The 26,041-nt window shown below is 41.8% G+C and overlaps 4 protein-coding genes across 6 annotated transcripts; 3 read left to right on the top strand and 1 right to left on the bottom strand.

Annotated features, from left to right (window-relative positions):
* Positions 1–895: 895 nt before the first annotated feature.
* Positions 896–6,574, bottom strand: eaf1 (ELL associated factor 1). The gene is made up of 6 exons (XM_026316611.1): positions 6,308–6,574; positions 5,552–5,646; positions 5,091–5,227; positions 4,662–4,834; positions 4,270–4,491; positions 896–3,353 (listed from the first exon to the last, which is right to left on the bottom strand). The coding sequence occupies exons 1-6, from the start codon at positions 6,408–6,410 to the stop codon at positions 3,304–3,306; spliced, it is 780 nt and encodes a 259-aa protein (XP_026172396.1). The 5' UTR covers positions 6,411–6,574; the 3' UTR covers positions 896–3,303.
* A 97-nt stretch (positions 6,575–6,671) lies between these two features.
* Positions 6,672–12,625, top strand: mettl6 (methyltransferase 6, methylcytidine). 2 transcript variants are annotated; one of them, XR_003296235.1, is made up of 6 exons: positions 6,672–7,317; positions 7,713–7,847; positions 8,400–8,570; positions 8,820–8,961; positions 9,293–9,576; positions 12,508–12,625. XR_003296235.1 is itself a non-coding variant. In XM_026316610.2 (5 exons), the coding sequence occupies exons 1-5, from the start codon at positions 7,006–7,008 to the stop codon at positions 9,445–9,447; spliced, it is 915 nt and encodes a 304-aa protein (XP_026172395.1). In that variant the 5' UTR covers positions 6,673–7,005; the 3' UTR covers positions 9,448–9,992. The 2 variants fall into 2 exon arrangements, 1 of the variants encoding a protein (XP_026172395.1); XM_026316610.2 differs by lacking the exon at positions 12,508–12,625 and having other exon boundaries at positions 6,673–7,317; positions 9,293–9,992.
* A 1,029-nt stretch (positions 12,626–13,654) lies between these two features.
* Positions 13,655–22,522, top strand: LOC113136125 (tripartite motif-containing protein 16-like). 2 transcript variants are annotated; one of them, XM_026316609.2, is made up of 2 exons: positions 13,655–13,782; positions 17,656–22,448. In XM_026316609.2, the coding sequence occupies exon 2, from the start codon at positions 17,845–17,847 to the stop codon at positions 19,294–19,296; it is 1,452 nt and encodes a 483-aa protein (XP_026172394.1). In that variant the 5' UTR covers positions 13,655–13,782; positions 17,656–17,844; the 3' UTR covers positions 19,297–22,448. The 2 variants fall into 2 exon arrangements, with proteins under 2 accessions (XP_026172394.1, XP_026172393.1); XM_026316608.1 differs by lacking the exon at positions 13,655–13,782 and adding an exon at positions 22,467–22,522 and having other exon boundaries at positions 17,216–21,532.
* LOC113136128 (asialoglycoprotein receptor 1-like) lies at positions 22,448–25,614 on the top strand (the record flags this gene model as incomplete). The annotated part of the gene is made up of 4 exons (XM_026316612.2): positions 22,448–23,084; positions 23,681–23,829; positions 23,952–24,070; positions 24,747–25,614. Coding segments are annotated over 4 exons (1,044 nt in total), but the record flags the coding sequence as incomplete, so codon positions are not given.
* Between the last annotated feature and the right edge of the window lie 427 nt (positions 25,615–26,041).

The raw sequence follows: 26,041 nt of genomic DNA on the forward strand, positions 1-26,041 counted from the left end.
GACTAAGGAGTAAATGTGTCAGTCAGATCCATTCAGTCCAAAGGTCCAATCAGGACCATGCTAGGTGGCTAATGCTACCAAGGCAACAGGTTAGCTTTAGATGCTAACACATCCAGAAGGAAGAAGGCCCCATGTGGATCCAATGTGAGTCCTTTGGCTGCTTTGAACGCTCTCTGTGTGAAAAAGCCAAAGCCATGTTAACCCTGGTTGTTGTGACAGTGACGCCTGTGCTGGATGTTTATTACTGAGAAGAGCAGAAGAAAACATCTAACTTCACACTTTTAATTCACTTCAGATTTGTACAAACATATTTCACACAAACCTTTCACTAAAACATGAGCACTAAAGCACCAAATACGACACAGTCCAGTAGACGACACGAGTGAGTTACAATCTTCTTCTGCTTCATTCAAGACACTGAAGAGTTTCATTCCAAAATGCTGCACCTACATTTCAAATACTTAAAAAATCAACATCAGTTTGTAAAACCAAATACTAATAGTTTGTACATCCTGTAAAAGGAGCCACATGTACTGGATTAGTGTTAACACTGTTAATTGTAATAGAACTGCCTGTGCAGTATTTATGTATCTTGTATTTATCAGTTCTGTTGTGTCATTGTTTTAATACACTACTACAAAACGTACATACAATGTACTGTTGGAGCTTCAAAAGCTCTTAGATCATTAAGTATCAATGTAAAAATACTCAGAAGTAAAAGTCCAAAGTATCATCATCCAAATGTGCTTGAAGTATCCCAATACTTTATATACTGCTGGGTAGCTGACGTTAACTACCTTATATACTTCTAATTTGAAGTACTTTCCATACTGCTGGGTATCTTGTGAATTTCCCCCCAGGGATCAATAAAGTTTGATGATCAGTCTGTATTTTGTTGGATCCATCTGATCCTGAAAAGGAACTAAAGTTATCAGATAAATGTAGAGCAGGAAAAAGTCCAAGGTTTGACTCTGACATGTAGTGAAGTCCAAGGATGAAGTAGCACAACATGGAAATACTGTGACTAAAAAACTAATCTTATATTTGTCAGGCTGAAACACACAAACTCCATTACAAACAAAAACAACCTAGTGTTGAACAGTCGAGTCATTTTCTAATGAAACTCTTCAGCTGCTTGTGGATTGTTAATAACAACATAAACTCATAAACAGTTAACACACAGGAAAACACCCAGTCTGTCTCAGGGAAAAGCAAAATGGATTCATTTCCACACAACGAGCAACAGGTTCAACTCTTTGGCATTTTCAGAAAATCACATATTCACCCTCATTTCCAGCTGTAAGGCATGGGATGGTGCTACAGAAAACATCTGGATTAAAAAAAAGAAGATCTCTGAACAAAATGTCAGGAGTGACACTAACTCCTTTCAGATTCAGTCCTGGATATTTTGGCTTTCAGCAGTTTTTTCTGTTGAGATTTAACTGCCATTATTTATGCCTGCACCTCAAATGATTAACTAAAACTGATTATTGTGATCAATCAGATTGATAAATGTCCTCTGCAGCTCTGCTGTCAAACTGCAGCCTGTAAACTGTGAGGCAGCTGCATTTTTAATGACGTGCAAAAAGGTGACGCTGAAGCTGTTTTAAAGCCGTTTGATCAGATCCACATCGAATTTAACCAGTTTGCAAACATAATGACTTGTCCTGTTCGAAGCAGAGCAGGCAGATTCAAGGTTTGGCCAATAACACCAATAACAGGATTTCTAGCCTGTTTTAGCTCATTGTTTTTAATGGTCCAGCTACAAACAGGTTTGATGTTTGCGTTCTGTGTAGCAGCTGTTTTCATTAATCAGAGCCAAAGTAAGTGACGCCCTGCTGAAGAAAATGGAGCTTTTAGCAGCAAAATAGCTGAAGAGCTAAAAGGTGAGTGAATATTAAACTTACATTCAACTGTTTCTGAGTCTTTTCTGCCCCCTAGTGGTAAAAAACATCATTAAATGCTGCTTTAAACAACTCTGCTCTAAATTAAAGATGATCTAAATATCCCCTAAATATCAGCAACTCATCTAAAGTTTAAATTTCCTACAGGGTCGTGTTGCTAAATAACAATTAAAACTCATAGCTCACACGTCCACAACCTGAAAACAAAATGAACCTGACTGCTAATGTAGAAACTGTCCTCTGCTACAGGAATCCTATTTGAAGCTGCTGCCTAAGACAACAGGTAAAATTCAAGCTTTTTTTACTGTTAACAAATCTCAGAAAAAGAGACAAAGCAGTTAATGGATCCTATTAATAAGCCAGACACATCTTACTCCCACAGAACCTTCATCAGTCTCCACACCGCTGACCTGGCTCACATGGTTCTTCCTCACCAACATTGGGAGACCCATCTTTTTCCAAAATCCAGCTCCAGACGCTGCTGTGAGCAGAGAAGCTCCATTCCATTCTCCATTCCACTCCACACTCCATTCTCAGGTTCTGGAGCTGGTTTTTGGAAAAAGACGGGCCTTCCATTGTTGGTGAGGAAGAACCATGTGAGCCAGGTCAGACTTTAATCTGAGTGTGATTTCTGTTGCTTCCTTTCTAAAAAATATCACCTTTTTAAAAACGAAAGTGTATTTGTGAGCCTTTTTTAAAGCTTTAGTTCTTACTTGATCTACTTCACTGAGGATGCAGTGACTGCAGTCAGAAAGTGCTGACAGGGGCTGAAATACTGTTGGATGTGGGCTTCTGTGGGATTTGCTGACAAAAGTTTGATTTTAGTCTTTGCTGGGATTCATGTCTGCATTAATCACCAAACGGTTGAAGAGACTAAAGCTGAGGTTAGACACCACACTGTTCTCACCACTGATGATAAAACTGATGTGCGTTTTCTCTGACCTGCTGCCCAGTCAGGCTGCACAGGTTTATCTCCAATATCAATAAAAACAAAACGCTGAGGAAAAGCTTCTTACAAGCTTCTCTGGTAAACAACAAGGGGAGAGGACCAGGTGGTGTATTTCAACACTCTGCCTCCAAAAGCCAACAGTAACAGACCATACAAGCAGAGATAAAACTAGATGCTCTAAGTACAGAAAATAACTATGTGCACTCTAATATAGAATCTCTCAAACCTCTGAAGTAAAAGTTTCTTCTTCTAAAGTTTTACTATACAAAACAAAATATACATCTAATAAAAATACACTCTCAAAGTTCCAGGCAGGCCTGCTTTCCAGACATACTAAAATAAACTAAGAATACAGTCAAACCGAGTTCTACAGCTGAGCTCAGCAATCACTGCAAAGGGCCACGAGAGGAGGAAGAGGAGGAGGAGGAGGAGGAGGCTGACCAGCAGAGTTCAGTCGTCGTCGCTGTCGCTGCCCGACTCGCTGAGCTGAAGGTCGTTTCCTGTGAGCAAAACAAAAACCAGGTCAGAGCTCTGATGGAAGTGACTCTGTCGATCTGCAGCCTGTGCACATATCAAACTGATGAACTGTCACTGCAGCTGTTCAGCAGACACGTCACATGTTGTTGCAGAGTAGCTTTTCTAACAATGTTATATCCATCCTGTGAACTGTTTCAGCTGCTATTACACCAAACGTGTTTTACAGTCATGCTGTTAATCAAACTTTGGGTAGCTGCTGCTAATTCAACGTCACAGACAGTAAAATAGTTTGCCAATGATTTTTGTTTTGTTTTTTTTGTCTTCCAGGATTATTGGAGCTGGTTTTCTTTCCAGCTGTGAGCTCCCTCTCGATTTCTTTTTGCATTACATGCATCAGCATCACACTCATTAGCATGAGCCCATTTTCAGCCCACATTTGTTTTCACTTAGAGCAAATCTACACAGAGTCAACTCACGTTTTCTGTCAGCTCTTGACTGTTTTACTCCCAGTACTCAACGAAACATTTAACTCTGAAGATTCTGTATGAGGACTGTCTCCTCTGATTTCAAAGTGGATGGAGAGTCACACTGGTTTTAATGTGTGTGTGTCTGTGTCCAATCCAATGTTCTGAGTAATGCTATAACAAACGCTCCTGTGTACATGCAGGCAGATGAGGTGAGGACGTAGCAGCTGGAAAGACACTGATAAGATCCATTAATGCTGACGTGCTGTTGGAGCACAGTGTTACAGGAAATGAAAGAGTTGCTCCAAAAATGTTTAATTCATGAGTTAGTGTTTTCTCAGTCTCTGCCCCAGTGCATACTGGGATACCCTCCATGTCCTGATGCCCTGAACATTATTAGCAGCAGCACAGAAAATGAATTCATGCATCACTTCTTTCTCTCGATGGAGACAAATGATGACCCTGAGATACTGACGGAGTGTGTTCATCAGCTGGTTGTTGCCCTGCTGCCGGTCGGCGCCTCCATTGGCCATGGGGTGGCGGTTGGGGGAGGTCTGGCCTAGAGGTCGGGGGGCATCGTGCTCGCCGTCACTGCTGCTGCTGTCGTCGCCGCTCCCAGAGGCGCTGGCCGAGTCCGAGGAGCTGCTGCTGCCGCTGCTGCTCATCTGCTCGATCACCTCCACCTCCGCTCGCAACTCTGTGGTCAAGACAACACGGGGTCACAGCACGTCCACACAGAAGCTCCTCGCTCATAACTAATAATTCACTCAAGTGAACGCTGGGTGAAAACACAGCATATGCCTCATGTGAAATAATATCTCTGTGCCTGTTTGTTTCTAAGATACACCTGCAGCTGAGCTGACTCACCTCTCTTGATGTCGTCGAGCTGAGGTTCTGGGGAAGGGTTATCCTTAGAAGGAGATGGTGAGGTCTTGACCCCGGTCGTGGGCTTGGTGGGAGCCCTGAACTGCGAGCTGGCCTGGGAAGAGCGGACCGACTGCTGCTCAATCCGGGCCTGGATCTTACTGCTGCCCTCCGCCCTGAAAAACTATTATTAGTCCTTCCTGATCCACAATCCTCTCTGGAGGGACTGAATGTTGAGTTTTAATAATTGTTTGGTGTAGTAACAATCAGCATCCAAAAGGTGGAGCCAAAAGTGTCATGTAAAACCTTAAAGGACTGAACAGCTACTAATTGTTGTGTATAAACACACAACAGAAACATACTTGATCTGGACAGAGTCAAAGAGACCAGACCACTATGAAGGAAAGACTCCTTTGACCTTTGAGTTCTCACCTGGTTTTCTTCACCTGGATGCTGCTGCTCAGCTTCTCCAGCACGAACTCCCCGGTGTCGTGGTTAATAATGAGCACACAGTCCTTCTGGTACGGACGCTTGTTTCCTTTGAACACTGTCATGGGCGGCGTGGAGCCCTGCAAGAACAAAGGCCATCTGAATCTGTACAGTCTTAACTTTCAGCTGCTGTGTTTAAGTCATTTAACCTCCTATAATACCCACATCACAGCAAACAGTCACAGTTTAACACACAACATGGTGCTTTTGTTTTGTTTTAGATGAACAGTTTAAAAATCCCCTTCATGTTGAATTTGTGAATTTGAGCTGGTTCATTCATATGATCCTTTTCTAAACACTCACACTTCCTCATGGTTTGGGTTTGATTTTCTAATGATACACTTTACCTTTTCAGCAGTGTTGCCAATTAAAGAGTGGGTGAAACAGACAGAACACAGTCTTACTGGAATATGAGGTAACGTTATGGTGACTTCATCTCCTTTCCCAACTTGCAGCTCTCCCTCGCAGCTCGTGTCAATAGACGCAGGTTTGAAATCGTCTGTAACGAGGACATCAGGTAATTCAGCATGATGAATAACAGGTCATGCAAATTAAAATCAATCCAAGCATATTGTGCCTGTAATTTCAAATGTTTTATAGGGTTTGAGATGTCAGAGTGTAGACACTGACACTGATACTTAACCCTTGTATGGTGTTGGGGTCTGTGGGACCTGTTTTATTAAACAAATATTAACCATATATTATATTAACCATATTTCTATTGACTGTTTTAACATGAAACTGTTCGATTGTGTTGAATTAAAAACCCCAAAATGCAGCAGGTCCTCCAGACCCACGATCCTTGGCTGAATAATAAAAATATAAACGGCACACAAGGATTAAAAGTGAAAAATGAAAAGTATATCTTTAATTTGTTATAACACAAACAGGATTTATTTTTCCAGCATTGTGATCCTGGTCCACACTGAGACCACCTGACTGTGAGCTATACTATTACACACACACACACACACGGTCGCTCACATTAACAATAATTAGTTTTAAATCTTGGCAAACTGGAGTTTTTATGTAAAAACTGGTCAAACAAACTCATCAGATCTGTACGATTTATCTGCCAGACTCATCTTTAATCAACACAGAACCAGTTCGGATCGAATATAAGATCTAATCCCGCACAACAGTCCGTTTTTCAGACCCACATCTGATGGTGTGAAACGAAGACTTCGGCCTCTTCTCGAAGCTTTCCCCGAGCTTCAGGACGTGCTCCTCTTTGTCCAGCAGCGGGTTCGTGCTCCCGTTCATGTCTGCGTTAGTCCGCCCGTTTCACAACGCTCATTTAGCTTCGACGTCCAGACGAGCAGAGCCGCGTCTAAACCCTCACACTGGATTAGAATAAGGAGACAAGTAAGAGACGAAGTTAGCCGACTGTGGCTAACGTTAGCAAAACATCGCTTTCGTCACTCCGCTTCCGGTTTTGGTCCGACTATCAAATGTGACCGAAACCGGTTAAGTGAGTATCCCCATTTTTAAATATACAATATAAAAGCTGTCAACCTTATTTATTATTAAATTACATTAGAACATTAATTGTGACGGTACCGTCTATATTTCTATTCAGCAGTAACAGAATGGTAATACCGTCTCTGGTCAGAAATGTAAAATAATTGTAAACGCTACCTGGAAGAATTTAGGTAACGGACAAGATGGACGCTAAACATGTAAACATGCAGCTGGTGTTAAGATTTTAAAATATCAAGACAGTTTTAGTCTAATTTATCGTCTGAGTAACTGGACTCGCTGTAAAACCTATGGTGTGTTTGTCTTCCCGGAAATAAACGACCAAAGTTACTGACAGAGGCAGAGAGTCGACAAAACGCGAGGCTGTTAAAAAAGCAGCATGGCACAGTCAGACGATGAACGTTTCCCAGCTGATGTTAAAGTAACACCAACCGAAGAAGACTTGGACTCAAAACAAAGTCCTCCATGTGTCCCAGGACAGACCAAAACCTCCGTCGCCAGAGTTTTACCCCAGGAGGAGCTGGACAGACTCAGCGGTGAGCGGAGTCTGGTGTCCGCATTCAAACAGATGAAGCTGGAGAAAGAAGCTCAGAAAAACTGGGACCTGTTCTACAAAAGGAACACGACGAATTTCTTCAAGGACAGACACTGGACCACCAGGGAGTTTGAAGAGCTCAAAGCCTGCAGAGAGGTGAGGGGGAGAGCACCGTGAAAACCCATTTACATCTCCACTGCCAGACTTCATTCAAAAAGTGTGACATTTAGCGAAATGGGAAGCTAATAAGAGCATAACTTCAAAACTGCAGATGACACTTAATTCGTCAGTCAGCAGTGTTCCTGACAAACCCATCTTACACCTTCTACTGTGAATTTTAAGAAGGAAAGCAGGAATTTGGGGAAAAGGGTTTATTCCTCAATTTCCAAACTAAACTTCCATTTGTAAGCACTTTCCCCATAAAGGAAACTGTGGAATATTTCTAATAAATAGTTGAACAAAATCTACATAAGATAACTTTATTGTATAAAATTTAGTACAACTACATACGAATCAATTGTTACGATGATGTTTGGCTGCCTGATTCACAGTTTGAGTCCCAGAGGCTGGTGCTGCTGGAGGCTGGCTGTGGCGTAGGAAACTGCATCTTCCCGCTGCTGGACGACGACCTGAACATCTTCGTTTACGCCTGTGATTTCTCACCACGGGCTGTTGAATTTGTCAAGGTAAGAAATCCATCAGAGAAGCTGGGAACAATCTTTTTCTGTTTTTACTGTATGAATGCATGACCATCTTAAACTGCTGGAGGATTTAAAGGCTTAAAGAAGGCCTTCTGCTCATTTTCAGGATCTATTTGTATGATAATGGTTTATATAAACTGGTGACCTGTCCAGGGTGGACCCCTGCCTTCCACCCAAAGAGAGCTGGGATAGGCTCCAGCAGATCCCTGGGACCCTGGTTAGGACTAAGGGGGTATAGATGATGGATGGTTTACATTAATAGTGAAACATTGCCCAAAGTTCACGTCTTCATGTGGCCTGTTCTGTCTGATCAATGGTCTAAAGCCTAAAATCATTTCATGAATGACAAACAAAGCAGAATATCGTCACATATGGAAACTAGAAGCAACAAATGTTTTGACATTTCAGCTTAAAAAAATGCCAATTTTGTGATATGTATTTTATCAATATACCTTCTATCAAATAATCATTTCATTGACACAGCTCTAGTGAAGAGGTCTCTTACCAACTCAAATAATCACTTTTTTCTCTTTATAGCAAAACCCCCTGTACTGCCCTGAACGCTGCTCTGCCTTCCAGTGTGATTTAACTCAAAATGACCTGAGGGAAAATGTGCCAGAGGACAGCGTGGACGTCGTCACGCTCATCTTCGTGCTTTCAGCCATCCATCCTGACAAGATGAAGCTGGTTTTGCAGAACATCAACAGGGTGAGAGCAGAGACTGGCAGGATGAGTCGAGAATCATCTCCCTAAAACACACATTCACTTACAGATGTGTGTGATTATCATTTACACCGATCAGCCCTAACATTACGAGCACTGACGGGTAAAGTGAATACCACTGATTATCTGTTCCAGTGACAGCTGTTAGTGTGTCTGCCGGAGTTGGCAGTTTCAGCAGGCGTTGTGTTTTTATCAAAGCTGATTTTAACTGTATGACTTACATGCGGCTTTAAGGTGCTGAGACCCGGAGGTGTCGTCCTATTCAGGGACTACGGCCTGTACGACCACGCCATGCTCCGATTTAAAACTGGCAGCAAACTGGGGGAGAACTTCTATGTCCGACAAGATGGAACCAGGTCCTTTTTCTTTTCTAAAGGTTAGTACCTGCTGATGGGTGGAGTGATACTGCAGATCCATATGGAGGTGCTGTCACTTTTGCTCCTTGTTGTAGAGCATCCTCCACCACAGTCTGATACACAGCTCCACTCCATATTTTTTATTTTGATCAGATTTGCAGCTGACTGAGTTTTTTTTTTTAACTTGACTAAGAGCTAATAGATTAAATTACACTGAAAAGACAAGTTCAGTCAATGTGTCCTAGCACGAGTCAGCAGTCAGGTCTCCAGTCTTTTGTCATATTTGTTAATATTTATTAATAGTCATATCGTCCCTGCAGAGTGTCAGGTTGTGTTTTTATCTGCTTCCAGAGTTCCTGGCTGAGCTGTTTGAGGACTCAGGCTTCCAGTGTGTAGCGAACAACTACGTCCTGAGAGAGACGGTCAACAAGAAAGAGGGGCTGTGTGTTCCCAGGGTGTTCCTGCAGAGCAAGTTCACCAGGCCCAGCCAATCACAGAGCTCCTGATGTCACGACGCCGTCACCTCATGACTGTCCAGAAGTACAGAGAAATGTTGGGATGAACCTGGACGGTGGAAACGTGATTCTAATCCTCTGGGGAACTTGTAGCTGTAATGTTTCTGGAGGCTGATGCAGGTGGGTACGACAGGTTAATAGTACTCAGTAACCCACTGGAGCAGCTCCAGACAGTGTTTGTACTGAGACTCCTGCAGTTGGAAACATGGAGCTTTATGGGCATGAAGCACAAAATGCCACAGTTGTTCAGTGTTTCCTGAGTCTCATAATGTTTGTAAAACTTTAATCAGCCAGGAGCTTGTGCTGATTTTAGGATTTTAAAACCGTGTAAATTCAGTTTTATATTTTTCATCATCTGTGCCTGAGCACACTGAGCGACAATAGTGGTTCAGCTGATCTGAGTCATTTCATTCTTGGTCTGAAATAGTTTGGACACATTACCCACAATCCCACACCCTAATTGTTGTCAACAACATACAACAACATCCAGATTTTTAAAAATAAATTTGAAGTCATTTTTAAGTGTCTTAACATCAGATGGTTTCTGTTTTTATTCTTTATGGCCCATTTTACAACAGAAATGTCTTTAGATAATTAATTAGGCCTTTTTGTCTTTATGTGATAGAAAATCTTCCACAGATATGAAAAACCTGACGTGATTAAGAGACCAATATATTCAAAATACATAATAATACATCACAGCTGAAGTTTCAGCAAATTTAAGTTTTACCACCAGTACCTGAGCCCAAACCAGATCAGGTCCACCTGCATATCTCGTCCTAGATCTGATTCCTGTCCGATGTGTGAGTGTGCGAGCACCGTCAGAACGGTCAGATCAGAATCCATGTGGTCGTTTCTGCACATGTCGCCTGTCGTCATCATTCAGTGTGGGAAACACCAACATGGAGGAGGGGGGGCTCCAAGGAGCCAAATTGGAAGGAACATATGGGAACCCAGCAGCTTTGGAGGAAACTGTGCACAGATGATGTTGTTCTTCACATGTCAGTTCAGTCTGTGCACGGGGGCAGTTTAGGAGCTCAGGGGGTTCACACCTGGTCCATGTCCCTGACTGACATGGATCAAACAGCAGGTCTGGTGGAAAATAGCAGAACATTCGGTGGTTTCTGTGTTTGTCAGTGTTTCTGTCAGTGTTTCTAATCATCTCTCTGGTGATTAGAAAAGTGACTGATATCCTGGGTGATCTCCAGCCAGATGAAGTTATTGTGGTTATTTATGGACAGTTTCATTGCCTTTAATACCTGGATGGCAGTGGAAGTTATATTATATAGTAATATTTTAAAACCACTGCACTGTACACTCTGCTGTTTAACTAGACCACTGTGGTTATTCAGTTAGGGCTTTGTGCTGAGCTGCCTGCGTCTTGCTCTGAATGTGACTTCCTGTTGGGTGAAACATTCAGCAGAGTAAACTCAAAGGTTTGATGTTTGATCAGTACGTCAGAATTTCACTTTTCCACCTGCATCTTGATCCCACCTGCAAACCTCAAGTTAGACTCACAATGTTTAGTTTAACTGTGTATTTTTACACAGATCAAAACCCCATTGACACACAGGACTGAGTGAAGTGTGGAGGTTCCCTCCAGTCCGATGTTACCTGTAGTTGAATGTGATGTTGAAATAAGACTAACCAGCGCAGCTTCCTGTCCTGCGGTCTGGTTTTTACAGCCTTTCTCCGATGTGGTGACAAACAAACAGGCACAGCTGAAATGGAAGGTTTCTCTTGGTGGGTGAGAGAAACACTGCGCGTCTCAGTAGATTATTGTAAGTATTGTCTGGTTCAACGGTGGCAGGCAGTGCTCGTGTGTGTCGGGTGACTGTGAAGAAGACCGCCAGCTGTGTCTTAGTTCATCTGAGTTAATACAGCAGCTAATTTGATTTAATAATAAGGACCTAACTGCTGCCATGGTTTGTGAGGGTTGGCAAACCACATAGTTCAGGTTTGTTCTGCTTTAACAGATGTGGCTTTGCCTTGAATAGTGAGTGAGTTGGAACTTCTGCAGACTGAGCTCCAAACACGCTGCAGCTTTGCTAATGATTTTACACACATGACTCACATTTCACTTCAGTATCCAAAAAGAGTAATAGAAAAAAAAAACTTTATTCAGGTCAAAGCCAAATACAGCAAAGATGAAGTTTGGCTCAAGATGCTTTTAGCCTGGAGCACAGAGGTTTTCATCCCTTGAACACACCTCGGTCAGATGATCAACCTGGAAGAGCAGAGAAAACAATAAGTACAAGCTGGACCCACGACAGGAGGCAACCTCACCTTCAGCGTCAGTTCAGAGAAGACCACAGTAACAATACCTCTGACAGTGATCGTGATGAGATGTCCCGGTGCATTTTCTCCTTTGGCACATTCGGCCTTGCACTGAAATTGGCCGTTGTCATCTGGTGTCACTTCCAGAATCTCTGTGAGGACATGTCTCTGTCGGTATCTGCTGTTGTCTGCAGACACCGACTCGTTCACTGTGGTGAAGTATTTCCTGGGATCAGTCAGTGCAGTATCTTTGTCGAGATGATGCCACACAACATGCACCAGACCACACTGCTTGTAGTCATAGTGAACCTCACAGGAGAGCCTGACTGTCGAGCCATTGGCAGGAAACAGGTGTCTCGATTGGTAACGGACCTCTAAGATGCCTGGAGCACAAGAAAACCAAGACTTAGGCTTTTCTGAGGTACTTTCAGTAGCTCCAAGCAATTGTTGGACATTCTGGGGAATACATCTAGTAACTTTTTTCCAGGACTTAGAATCTGTCTGTTAAATCATGTCTGCAGCCACAAGCCAGTTAGGGAAGAAATGTAGAAACACGCTGGGACATTTTATCAGAGCTGAAAACCACGTGTGGATAAAAATGGCACCAAAAGACAAACAAATATATGAAATACTGTGTGTAAAAGGGGGATGTTAGATATGTATCTAAGTACATGAGGGCATCATGCCTGCACAGACATGATCATTAAAACAGGAACTGACACATGAGGTGATGCATATTGTTTTTTCTAACCAAAACAAAACTTTGTTTTCTAGGCTCTGGGAAAGTTTTTCAAAATGAAACCTCCATGGATTAAAAATTCATAATACCAAGAGCGATCACTGACCCATTTCATCATTGTCTACAGAGAAAAAGCTTTTTCGGCCACTGTAGGGCAGAGTGGTGGCACCATAACCACTTCTCTAATACACCTGTGGGAAACAGTTCTGGGTGAACATGGAGGTCGTCCTGGACTTCCATGATGAAGGACACCTCAAAGCTCGTATTGCTGCCTGGAGGAGCTCTGACGAGGAAACGCTGCCATGTTCAGAATATTTTGACTTGGCGTTGCACAGTAGCAGAAAGTGGTGACATTTTTATACACAGTCTGTGATCAGGGGGATTCTGTGAAGTCTTGATGTCGCTGTCAGCTGCTCAGAAAAGAGCAGGGGGAGCCGTAAGACACAAAAAGGATTTGCAGCTAATTGGCATGAAGAACAGAAAAGGCTGCGGTCAGTTGGTTTCAGTCTCGTTGGTCTTCCTTGTGTCAGCTGACAAGACGAGCTGCCCACATCCCAGACAGGAAGCTGCTCGTTTTAGTTCAGTGTCAGAACAAAATAGTCAAGTGTAAAGGAAATTAGATTATTATCACCCAGATTACAGGTAAATATTTTTATTACAAAGAATAAAAGTCCAACCTGCTTTTGACACCAAATGTTTCATGCAGTCCACAGAAAGGTTTTCGACATGAGATCTATCTCTTCTATATTCATGTCTTTCTATGCTGTTGTGGACAGCAGATGTTTCACTTACTACAGATTGATAGAGATTAGACAAACTGTGGATTAAACATAAGTTAGTTACTACACAGACTGACAGCTTGTTATAATTTACACTGTCATGATACTTCATATGTCTGGTTTTACAGACATGGCCAAGTTTATCCATTTATATAAATACTGTACACCTGTGATATTTAATAATATCCACTGTGTTATTTGTGTTGCAGTACTCCTAATACCTTCTGATGAAGCACTATGGTTTTGACCTATATTTTGTACCATTAAATGAAAACAGAAGCCCACCAAAGCTGGTCACTAACCTTCTTCCGACCACACACACACAGTCAGCACCAGCAGCGCCGTGAGTCCAGTAAGCCAAGTCATTCTCCACAGGTCTAAAGATGAACACGAGGGCCGCGGTGTGAGCTAAAATGGCAGATGCGAGCTGAAAATATCGCACCTCTGCGTCAGCCGACGTGTGGGTGGAGGATGTGCAGCTCTGTGCTCATATGCTGCAGTTTCTATTCTGTCTGACCAACAGAAAATCAGGTTGGTGTTAATCTTTTGAAACATATCCTTTCCAGTTGTGCTTTGTGTAACCACATATCTGTGGTGCCTGATCTACAGCAGTTAATGGAGCTCGTCTTGTATATGACAGACAGGCTGTTAATGTCAATGACCTTTGGAAAATGTTTTTAATTCAATTCAATTCAATTTTATTTGTATAGCGCCAAATCACAATACAAATCATCTCAAGGCACTTTACAAAAACTAAAACTAAAAACCCAACAATTCCCTTATGAGCAGCATTTGGTGACAGTGGAGAGGAAAAAACTCCCTTTAACGGAAGAAAAAAACCTCCAGCAGAACCGGGCTCAGTTTGGGCGGCCATCTGCCTCGACCGGTTGGGGTGAGTGGATAGAGGAGAGAGAAAAGAACAGCAACAATAAACAACAAATAGACACTGCAGGTTGGTGGGACCAGTAACTGCACATCAGCGATAAACAGCTCCAGGACCAGGGACACCTGCAGAAGGTACAGAGAGAGAGAGAGAGAGGGAGGGAGAGAGCACAAACTAGGGTAGAGAGAGAGAGCACAAGGTTAGTAACATTCAATGGTGGAATATACATGAGGTGGGAGAGAAGGGGGTTAGGGTAGGGGAGCTCAGTGCACCGATGGTCCTCGGGCAGTCTAGGCCTATAGCAGCATAACTAACTAAGGGATGGTTCAGGGTTGCCTGAAGCCAGCCCTAACTATATGCTTTGTCAAAGAGGAAGGTTTTAAGTCTAGCCTTAAAAGTACAGAGAGTGTCTGCCTCCTGAACCCAGGCTGAGAGCTGGTTCCACAGGAGAGGAGCTTGATAGCTAAAGGCTCTGCCTCCCATTCTGCTTTTGAGAACTCTGGGAACCACAAGTAGGCCTGCACTCTGAGAGCGAAGTGGTCTATTGGGATAATATGGTACTATGAGGTCTTTAAGGTATGAAGGAGCTTGATTATGAAGGGATTTGTATGTGAGAAGAAGGATTTTAAATTCTATTCTATATTTTACAGGGAGCCAATGAAGAGAAGCCAATATAGGAGAAATATGATCTCTCTTGCTAGTTCCTGTCAGGACTCTGGCTGCGGCATTCTGGATTAATTGGAGGCTTTTTATTAAGATATTAGGACATCCAGATAGTAATGAGTTACAGTAATCTAGCCTTGAGGAAACAAACGCATGGACTAGTTTTTCTGCATCATTTTGAGACAGGATGTTCCTAATTTTGGAAATGTTGCGCAGGTGAAAGAATGCAGTTCTAGAAATTTGTTTTATGTGTGAGTTAAAGGACATGTCCTGGTCAAAAATAACTCCAAGGTTTTTTACAGTAGTGCTGGAGGCCAGGGCTATGCCATCTAGAGTAGCTATAATTTTAGAAAAGTTATTTCTGAGATTTTTAGGCCCAAATATAATGACTTCTGTTTTCTCCGAGTTTAAAAGTAAAAAGTTATTGGTCATCCAGGCCTTTATGTCAGTTAGACAGGCTTGAAGTCTGGTTAACTGGTTTGTGTTAACAGGTTTAATAGATAGATATAACTGAGTGTCATCCGCATAGCAGTGGTAATTAATAGAGTGCTTCCTAATGATATATCCTAAAGGAAGCATGTACAGGGTGAACAGAATCGGTCCTAGCACAGAACCTTGTGGAACTCCATAACTAACTTTTGTTCGTGTGGAAGGTTCATCATGGACATGAACAAACTGGAATCTGTCCGATAAATAGGATTGGAACCACTTTAACGCTGTTCCTCTGATACCAATCACATGCTCCAGTCTCTGTAATAAGATGTTGTGGTCAATGGTGTCGAATGCTGCACTAAGGTCTAGGAGGACAAGTATCGAAACAAGTCCATTATCTGAGGCTAAGAGAAGATCGTTGGTAACTTTCAACAGTGCTGTTTCTGTACTATGATGTGCTCTAAATCCTGATTGGAAATCTTCAAATAGTTCATTCCTGTGTAAGTGGTCTGATAGCTGCTTAGCAACAGCTTTTTCTAGGATTTTAGAAATAAATGGCAGGTTGGATATTGGTCTATAATTAGCCAAGACACCTGGATCAAGACTAGGCTTTTTGAGTAAAGGTTTGATTACTGCAGTCTTAAAGGCCTGTGGTACGTAGCCTGATACTAGAGATAAATTTACCAAGTCCAATAAAGATGAGTTCATTAATGGCAGGGTGCCTTTAAGCAGTCTAGTCGGGATGGGGTCCAAGAGACACGTTGATGATTTAGATGAAGCAACTACTGATGTAAATTCAGAGAGATCTATAGGAGAGAAGCAGTCTAAACATAACTGAGGTCCTACAGATGATTCAAGAGCTACTGTAGTAAAAGATTCATTTATTGCAGGTATAGGAAGCATCTGCTGAATTTTATCTCTAATAGTTGTGATTTTATTTGTAAAGAAACTCATAAATTCATCACTGCTGAGAGCTAAGGGAACACTGGGCTCAACGGAGCTGTGACTTTTTGTCAGCCTGGCTACAGTGCTGAAAAGAAACCTGGGATTGTTCTTATTTTCCTCTATTAGTGATGAATAGTATGCAGTTCTGGCTTTACGGAGAGCTTTTTTATATGTTAGTAGACTGTTTTTCCAGGCTAGAAAAATTTCCTCTAAGTTTGTGGAACGCCACTTCCTTTCCAGCCTTCGTGATGCCTGCTTTAAGGTACGAATATGTAAATTATACCGTGGGGCTAGTCTTCTCTGAATCACTAACTTCTTTTTCAGAGAGGCTACAGAATCAAGCGTTTCACGCAGTGAGGTTACAGCGCTGTCAACAACATGATCAATTTGGTAGGGAGTAGGATTAAGGCAGCTGCCCTCCACTATGTTTATACTTGGCATAGATGCAAATAAAGATGGAATCATTTTCTTAAATTTATTAACAGCGTTGTCGGATAAACATCTGCTGTAGTGGAATTTTCTTCCAGACGCTGCATGATCCATCATTTTAAATTCGAAAGTTATTAAAGAATGATCTGACAAAACAGGATTTGGGGGAAAAATTATTAGATGTTCAATTTCGATGCCATAGGTCAGAACAAGATCAAGGGTGTGATTGAAACAGTGGGTGGGTTTATTAACGTTTTGAATGAAACCAATTGAATCTAATATAGAATTAAATGCAATGCTGAGACTATTATTTTCAACATCTACATGAATGTTAAAATCTCCCACTATAATGACTTTATCTGATCTAAGCACTAAATCAGACAGGAAGTCAGGGAATTCAGTTAAAAACTCTGAGTAAGGAACAGGTGGACGGTACAAAATGACAAGTAGAACTGGTTTTTGTGTTTTCCAGTTTGTATGTGAGAGACTAAGAGTGAGGCTCTCAAATGAGTTATAACTGTTCTGAGGATGAAAGTTTAATGATAAGTTTGAGTGGAAGATTGCAGCTACTCCTCCACCTCGACCTGTGCTTCGAGGAACATGATAATTTTTATGACTGAGGGGGGTTGATTCATTCAGACTGACATATTCATCCTGCTGTAACCAGGTTTCAGTAAGATAAAGTAGGTCAATTTATATTTATTTATTTTTGTATTTAGTGAGTGTTCCCTCGAAGTTTTCAGCCTTAAAAACATATGAGTCGAAAGTGTGAAAAGAAATGAGTGAAAGAAAGTAGAAGAAGTCCAGTGTTTTCTGACCGAGGCTTGTTTCTCTGTATAAACAGATGAACTGTTTTCCTCAGGGTATCTGGTTTCTATAAACTTCCCCGTCCTTTGTGGTTTAGTCCAGGTTTACTTTAAACAAGGACTAACTTTGAAGCCACTCCTCTTTGCATGTAGTAAAACCTGTCTGCCGCTCCCTCTTCACACTCTATATAAAGGTCCTGTTGCTTTTGGTATTAACATTTAATGGGAAGTGAAATGACTCTGCAGCTGGACCCGGAGAAAGTCTGCTGCTCGATCTGTCTGGATCTACTCCAGGATCCGGTGACTGTTCCTTGTGGGCACAGCTACTGCCTGAGCTGCATTAAAGGCTGGGACGAAGAGGATCAGACGAGTCTCTACAGCTGCCCTCAGTGCAAACAGACCTTTACCTCAAGGCCTGCCCTGGTGAAAAGTGCCATGTTTGCTGACTTAGTGGAGACACAGAAGAAGAGCCCAACGGCAGCTCCAGCTGATCACTGTTATTCCACAGCTGGAGATGTTGCCTGTGATTTCTGCAGGGGCAAAAAGCTGAAAGCCCTGAAGTCCTGTCTGGTTTGTCGGGTCTCTTACTGTGAGCTCCACATCCAGCCGCACTATGAATCACCTGCCTTTCTCAAACACAAGCTGGTCGAACCCTTAAAAAATCTGCAGGAGAAATTCTGCTCCCGTCATGATGAGCTGATGAAGATTTTCTGCCGCAGTGATCAGCAGACTATCTGTATTTTGTGCTGCATGGATGAACATAAAGGCCACGACACCATCACCACTGCATTGGAAAGGAGTCAGAAGCAGTGTGAGCTTGAGATAACCCAGCAAAAAATCCAGAAGAGGATCCAGGACAGAGAGAAAGGTGTGAAGGTGCTTCAGCAGGAGCTGGAGGCCCTCAATGGGTCTGCTGATAAAGCAGTGGAGGACAGTGAGAAGATCTTCACTGAGCTGATCCGTGTCCTGGAGAAAAGATGCTCTGATGTTGAGCAGCAGATCAGATCCCAGCAGGAAGCCGAAGTGAGTCGGGTCAGAAAACTTAAGGAGAAGCTGGAGCAGGAGATCACTGAGCTGCGTGCGAAGGATTCTGAGCTGGGGCAGCTCTCACACACTCACGACCACATCCAGTTTCTGCAGACTTACCCTGTGCTGTCACAGGTCAGCGAAGCCACAGACTGCCCCAGCTTTTACCTCCACCCTCTGCAGCACTTTAATGATGTGACAGCAGCCGTGTCAGAGGCCCGACACAAACTACTGGATATTCTGAATGAGCAATGGATGAAAATCTCACTGAAAGTGACTGAAGTGGATGTTTTACTGCCACAGCCAGAGCCCAGCACCAGAGAGGAATTCCTAAAATATTCCCGTCAAATCACACTGGATCCCAACACGGTTAACCCATGGCTGTCGCTGTCTAAGGGGAACAGGAAAGCAACAGTGATGAGAGAGAAGCAGGTTCATTCCAGTCACCCAGACAGATTCACTGACTGGCTTCAGGCCCTGAGTGCTGAGGGGCTGACTGGTCGCAGCTACTGGGAGGTGGAGAGGAGCAGCGGAGGAGTCTCAGTTGCTGTTGCATACAAGGACATCAGCAGAACAGGAAGTGAAAGTGGATTTGGAAACAATGACAGGTCCTGGGCACTGGGATGTTTTGACATGAGTTATTATATCAGACATAACAACATTAGAACTTTGCTGTCAGGTCCTCAGTCCTCCAGAGTAGGAGTTTACCTGGACCACAAGGCTGGAACTCTGTCCTTCTACAGCGTCTCAGAAACCATGACTCTGCTGCACAGAGTCCAGACCACGTTCACTCAGCCTCTCCATGCTGGGCTCTGGGTTTACTGGGCTGGGGATGCTGCTGAGCTGTGTGAGCTGAAGTAGACTCTGTTTTTGATATTTACTGCACTTTTCTTCTTATTCTTCTTTTCAACCAAACTGGAATCACTTTGTGTGGAGCAGAGGATCTTCTTCTGTGATCTCATTAGCTCTGACGATGGCTGGTACATTAGTGTGATCTGAATTAAACTTTATGTCGATGAAAAACAATTCTTCATTTGACTCTTCGCCATTTCAAAATGAGGGAATCCAAACTTTTCCACTCGACTGTGATAATTGGCCAAGACCATGTTGAACAGATTTATTTTCTACCATTTTAAGCAGAGCTGGGATTTACTTAAGCACAGGTCTGAGGTATTTGTACCCATTTAATGATCTGTGTGTGTTGTTACAGAAACTGAGATTGTTCATATAAATAAAAAAAAGCAACAAAATGAGTTTTGACCTTTTAAAGGAGCTTTTTTTTTTTCAGAGCCCAGTAGCTGAAGTTAAATTTTACCACCCACACTGGGGTGTTAAAAGTAAATTAGTTAAAAATAGAAGCATGAACTAGGAACCACATGTGTGTGGCTGCTGTTTTGAAGAATTACCGTTAAATGTACTTTATAAAAGTGCAGGTGAAATGCACAGATTGTATCTTCAGTCATGGTGCTGCTCTGTTGGTGGTGCCAGCTGCCTTCTGCTGCTGCTGCTTTGTGTTTTCTGATAATGACCCGCAAACAGCTCAGTGTTTGTGCAGGATTCTGCTGAACGTCAATGTGTTTATGTGTTTAGCCGTTATAGGTCAGGTCTGTTAGAGCTCTCTGATTACAGAGAGAGACACTTTATTGTCATTGTCCACATGCACATCATTATGATTATACATTCTGATTAACAGAACAAACCCAGACAGGTTATGGGACGTACAGATGCAGTAACGTAATTGTTTAATGAGAACAATCTGTAGTTGAGTTAAAATTAAAAATGTCTTTAGTCCCTGCTGTTATTGTAAATTAACATTATTAATTAATGCCCACAAGCTTTTAACTCAAGAGAACAAATTAGCACAGTGAGTTATTGAATAGTCCTGATATGCATCTGGCTCCATATTTTAAGTGAGAAATAGTTTTTTTTGAACAGCTTTATTTAGAGCATGTTGTTTGAATCCTTATGTGATGAGCCAACAGGCACTTTGCTGAATCTCCCGGTGCTGATGATCATCACAAATAACCAATAATAGTATAACTTCCTGTGGGGGATTTTTCTGATACACAGTTATTTCCTATAGGTCAGTTGTGCTCGAGTCTATTATTGGTGAGTTTTACACCAACATGTCCTTTTTTGTTGTCTGTGGTTGGTGAGGCAGCTGTCAGCACTGAATTGCATCATCATTAGTAAGTTGAAATGGGAAATGGGCAATGATGAAAACCTGAAAAGCAGGCGGTGACTATAAAAATGGGTTGAGATCACTAGATAAAACCTTCACTGTGTGTTGGATCAACACCGTCACTGAAGGAACAATGGAGCGACCACATTATATGAACTCATCAATCATTAGAAGGAAGAAAAGTCGAGAAATCTGCCCTTCAGGTCAGAAAATTAATGTTTGTCATATATTTTTTAACTTTAATTCTTCACTGTGACCTCTGACCCTTCACATGCAGTGAATTATTAATGTGTTTATCTCTGTTTGACCTTTACACACTATTACACATATTTCTATCATTTGACATGTTCAGCTCAGGCAAATGTTCTTCTCATTTTGTGAATAAAGTTATAACAAAGATATGAAACAGATAAATATACCTGCAGTTGGTCCTGTGCTTATTTTTGAAAATGCTTTAGGATACATGTCCATAGGATTTAAATTGTTTTAGCTGTGATGCTGTGGAGTGTCCCTGTTTATAAAACAGGTTACATGATTGTCCCTTTGCTTTACTTATCAAACTAGTTGCATTTTGGTTGCACAGTGCTACAAAATAAAATGAAAGTATTTCAGTACTTCCCCTCTTCTGGAAAACCTCAATCTAGTGCAGTTTTCTGAAAATCTCTCTGTCTGGGGAAAAGGTTTGTTATTATACACAGTGACAAAACACAGTTTGTGTTGGAGAAAGTACGAGATAAGATCGTCAACAACAGGTAAGCAGAAAATACAGAGCTTGTTGAACGTTGATATGAGTATTATGAAAGGGGCTATGTGTGTTTTCAGGAAGGTCAAAAATCTGGTGGTTGGTGGGAATTGGCTTGTGCCTGCTGTTCATCGTACTTGTGGTTGTCTGTATTTTGTTTAAGCTACAACCTGGTGAGTATCAGCCCTGACACTATCACATCACACTGCACACACTAACACTGTAGATTTCACAAAGCAGATCTGCTCCTAAATCTAAATCTCAGGTCATTCTCAGTCCAATAAAACTGCATGTACATACGGGACGTTATGTCAGGCAAAATACTACAGATAAATTCCCTTTGACTGCTTGTTCCTACGTATTTGTGTATTTTACATGACCTGTCAACACTTTCTAACAAAAATCAGATGTCAGACCAATTCAATCAAGGCAGGTGATACCAATAGAAAGAGTCTAAAGTTAAATGAATGCTACGTTGCCCAACATAAGTAAGAGCAGAGTCAATTTCCTAAACACAACACTGGTGTTTGTGTGTTAAATTTGGAGTGAAAGATAAAAATGATCACAGTTAGATGAACAGACAACCAGACTTGATGAACTAGACTTTGGAACTAAGCCTAACTGTTTCTGGGATGCTGACAACAGCCTGTTTAGACCTGCAAGGTGAGAGTCACCTGACAAAGGTTAGGTTTCAGCAGACTAGTTTGTGTACCTGTACTGTAGATGAAGGTTAAAAGTGAAGTCATCGTCAGTTTCTTTTTTAATTTAATAAAAACTCAGAAACTACTTTGTCAAACCCACAATGAAAGTATTGCAGTAATCAATTTAGTAATCACATAATCAAGACTGATCAGCAGTACATGCTAACAGATTAGCTCAGATTACCAAGGTAGCTAGCTCCACTATTCCAGGTGGTCACATCACCCTCTCCTTGCAGGTCAAAGTGGTCCAAGAGAGTCTCCCTTTTCTTCCACTGTTTATGCTAAGCTAAGCTAATCACCTCCTCCTTGTTCCATATTGGAGAGACGGAGTGTAAGAATGGTTTCAATCCTTTAAGTGTGAAATATGACAAAAGACAGACATCTTGACTGTTTTTCCACTTTCTAGGTGTTTCTTGTAACGGGTCCAACAACTCAACCGGCAATTTCACTTTAATTTCACCTGAAGACTTAAGAGCGTTGATTTTAGAGAAAGACCAGCTACTTCAAGAGAAAAATCAACTCAACAGAGATAAAGATCAACTGGTTCGAGAGAAAAAACAGTTGCTTCGAGAAAAAGAGGGATTGGTTCAAGAGAAAAACCAACTGAGACAAGACAATGCCCAACTGGTTCAAGAGAAAACCCAACTGGTTCAAGAAAAAACCCAACTGGTTCAAGAGAAAAACCAACTGAGACGAGACAATGCCCAACTGGTTCAAGAGAAAACCCAACTGGGCCAAGAGAAAACCCAACTGGTCCAAGAGAAAACCCAACTGGTCCAAGAGAAAACCCAACTGGTCCAAGAGAAAACCCAACTGGTCCAAGAGAAAACCCAACTGGTCCAAGAGAAAAACCAACTGGTTCAAGAAAAAACCCAACTGGTTCAAGAGAAAAACCAACTGAGACGAGACAATGCCCAACTGGTTCAAGAGAAAACCCAACTGGTTCAAGAGAAAACCCAACTGGTTCAAGAGAAAAACCAACTAACAAGGGAAAAGAATGAACTTCAGACAAAGTTAAAAATCAGTGAGTGAAGGTTTAAAACATTTATTGACTGATATACTTTATCTGTTCTAGCACTTTGGGTCTACCAATGGCAGTGATGGTCAGCCAGTCAGTTGGTCAGTCCATCACTTTTGTCCAGACTGAATTACCTTAAGAGCTACTGGATGGATTACCAAGACACTTCCATCTGTAGTCCCATGCTGCTGTTCTGTCTTCCCCTCATGTTTTATGTGTTCTAATGTCTCTTAACTGGGTCTGATTTGACTTATCTTTTTCTGACTTGCATTTCTTTTTCTTGTCTTCTGTCCTGTCCTGGTACATCTTGAACTGTCCACCCTCCTCCTTTTCAGTCCTCTCCTGCAGTGCTTTGCTTTGTCTTATGTTCTGTCTCTTCACACCCTGTTCTGTCCTTTTTTAGGACATTTAGTTTTGATGCATGAGTTTGTCATTTGACTTGTCTTCATTGTCCTTTTTTGACACATCGTGAACTGTGTTTGCTCATTGTGGTTTGCTTATGTCCTGTGTTGTCCTGTTGTTTCTGTCACACCTTGTCCTTCCTTTACCTGACTTGATCTGTCCCATGTTGTCCTGACTTGTGTTGTGTCCTTGTTCCTTAGCAGAGGGAAACAAATGCCCCGTAGGATGGAAAAGATATGAGGGCAGCTGTTACCAGCTTTCTTCTATGACAAACACCTGGGACTACGCCAAACAAGACTGTGTGAGAAGAGGAGCCCATTTGGTGACTGTGGATGATGAACTAGAAAATGTATTCTACTCTCCTCTTGTCTCATCTGTCTCATCCTGTCTGCCTGTGACCCTCTTCATTTATGGTTGACCTCACAAAACACAACCAATAAAGTATTAACCTCTACAATTATTTCCCAACAGAAAGTTGTTGAAATTTTTGGAGGTGCTCTCAAAATATGGATCGGCGTCAGAGGTCAACGAGACCACTTGTCATCAGAATGGATGTGGACATATGAGGATGGAAGCCCATTTATTTATAGGTAAATCTTTTATAGCCTTTATCAATACAATCCTGATTCACTGTTTCAGCAACCAAAGTGTGTTTAACTACTTTGACACCAGATTTCATAAACCTGGTGATTCAGATGAGATGTTTTTGATACTGGCTCTGTGTGTCAGCCCTGTGATAGACTGCTGATCTGTCCAGGGGGGACCCTGCCTGACCCTGATGAGTGGTCATCAGTCTATCCAAGGCCTAACACATGAATGAATCCTTGGACATTATTGTCAGATCTTCATCTAAGTTTCAACAAACACAATCTATTATGACTATTATAACTAATAGCACATAAATCACTGTGTTGGTCCCGTCCATATTGAAGACATCATTCCAACATCCAAAGTGTAGGTTCAAATAAAAGCTAAAGGCATCAATAGATTCTGCCTGGAGTTAGTTACCCTGGCTCACAGGAAGAGCTTTCAGAAGACAGAGGACCCAGAATTGTTGCAGCTAAGTCCCAAATGTTGTGCAGCTACAGGTTATTTCTGCAAACAAGAGGTTGGACCAGTTAAATCCAAGGGTTTGCTTATATTTTCCACCTGCATGGGGAACGTTTAGTAGGTGTGTTCTATAGAGACACAAAGATCATCAAGTCAACACAGAACTGTCCATGTTCAACAAATCCACCAAAAACACTGGCCTGTGTTGTTCTGTAGGAATTGGAACCCCCAGCAGCCATACTACTGGAACAACTGGTGTTGTGCGTATGTTGATGGATGTTCATGGAGCATGCAGCGCTGGTTCCAGGACACCTGTCAGAGTCACTACAACTGGATGTGTGAGAAGGAGCTTTAACAGTAACTTATTTTAGTCAGACTTCAACAACAGACATGCATATACATGTACCTTTTATTCAGTGTTACTGAAATTTGAAAGATTTACTTGATATAATGAACCTCTTTGATATTTAGTCTGCGCATCTTACTATTTATCATTTAGAGCCATATATCTTTCCAGAGTGCATGAATATCCAGGCTTTTGGTACCTCCAAATGTGAGACTTACTGTAGATGTGAGGTTATTGGCCTCTAATACAGACTTGTGAAAATGCAGGGAAGACAGATCTCTCTTTGGGATCTCTTGCATTAATGGATTCATTCTTTATGTTTAGGATAAGATCACAGCAAAATATTTCTGACACTCAGCACGTATTGTTCCTGATGCATAAAGAAAGCTGATGTGGTGAGGTTTGCTACAAACTTAAATTACAAACATAATATCTGATTTTTTTTTTAAAAAAAACTACAGTGAACCTGATATTAAGCCGAGTCTAAGTAAAAGGCTAAATCTTTTACATTCAGGCACATGACACTTATGGTTCTGCCTGGGGATAATACACTGGGTCTGCTCTGTAAGTTTATTAACGTCATCAATAGTTTTTGGGTCTTGTTTTCTGCTGTTGATTCTGTTGTGATTGATTTTATTCCTTACTGGTTTTATTGTCATTCCTTTGCTTTATTTCTTACTTTGAATCATCTCTGGGATTCAAATGAAATATATAAATAAAGTTGCAGTACCTTTATTATTTTGTTTGTCATATTGAGTGGATGTTTATCTTCATAAAATCAATCTTTAAAGTCCGGACAAACATTTTACCTGCAGCTGGATGTCAAAATAAAACAATTCCAATATTATGTTTTATTTTCTTATTTGACCTGTGAACTGGAACTAAGCAGAATAAAATTATTGAAGTGATGATCAGGACTGGCAGCACGGTGCACAGCAAGAAGGTTCCTGGTTTGAAACCCATCAGGGGCCTTTCTGTGTGGAGTCTGCATGTTCTCCCTGTGCTTGTGTGGGTTTTCTCCAGGTACTCTGGTTTCCTCCCACAGTCCAAAAACATGTATGTCAGGTTGATTGGTGACTCTAAATTGCCCATAGGAGTGAGTGTGAGTGTGTGAGGTTGTTTGTCTCTATGTGGCCCTGTGATGGACTGGGGACCTGTCCAGGGT

The sequence above is a fragment of the Mastacembelus armatus genome, chromosome 16, assembly GCF_900324485.2.
Source record: "Mastacembelus armatus chromosome 16, fMasArm1.2, whole genome shotgun sequence".
Lineage (NCBI taxonomy): Eukaryota > Metazoa > Chordata > Actinopteri > Synbranchiformes > Mastacembelidae > Mastacembelus > Mastacembelus armatus.

Coding starts and splice junctions, on each gene's coding strand:
- mettl6 (XM_026316610.2), top strand. CDS start 7,006: ATGGCACAGTCAGACGATGAACGTTTCCCAGCTGATGTTAAAGTAACA. Junction 7,848..8,399: donor GGGCTGTTGAATTTGTCAAG/GTAAGAAATCCA, acceptor TTCTCTTTATAG/CAAAACCCCCTGTACTGCCC. Junction 8,962..9,292: donor GTCCTTTTTCTTTTCTAAAG/GTTAGTACCTGC, acceptor ATCTGCTTCCAG/AGTTCCTGGCTGAGCTGTTT.
- eaf1 (XM_026316611.1), bottom strand. CDS start 6,410: ATGAACGGGAGCACGAACCCGCTGCTGGACAAAGAGGAGCACGTCCTG. Junction 5,647..6,307: donor TTCGTTTCACACCATCAGAT/GTGGGTCTGAAA, acceptor TCCTCGTTACAG/ACGATTTCAAACCTGCGTCT. Junction 4,835..5,090: donor ATCCAGGTGAAGAAAACCAG/GTGAGAACTCAA, acceptor ATAGTTTTTCAG/GGCGGAGGGCAGCAGTAAGA.
- LOC113136125 (XM_026316608.1), top strand. CDS start 17,632: ATGGGAAGTGAAATGACTCTGCAGCTGGACCCGGAGAAAGTCTGCTGC.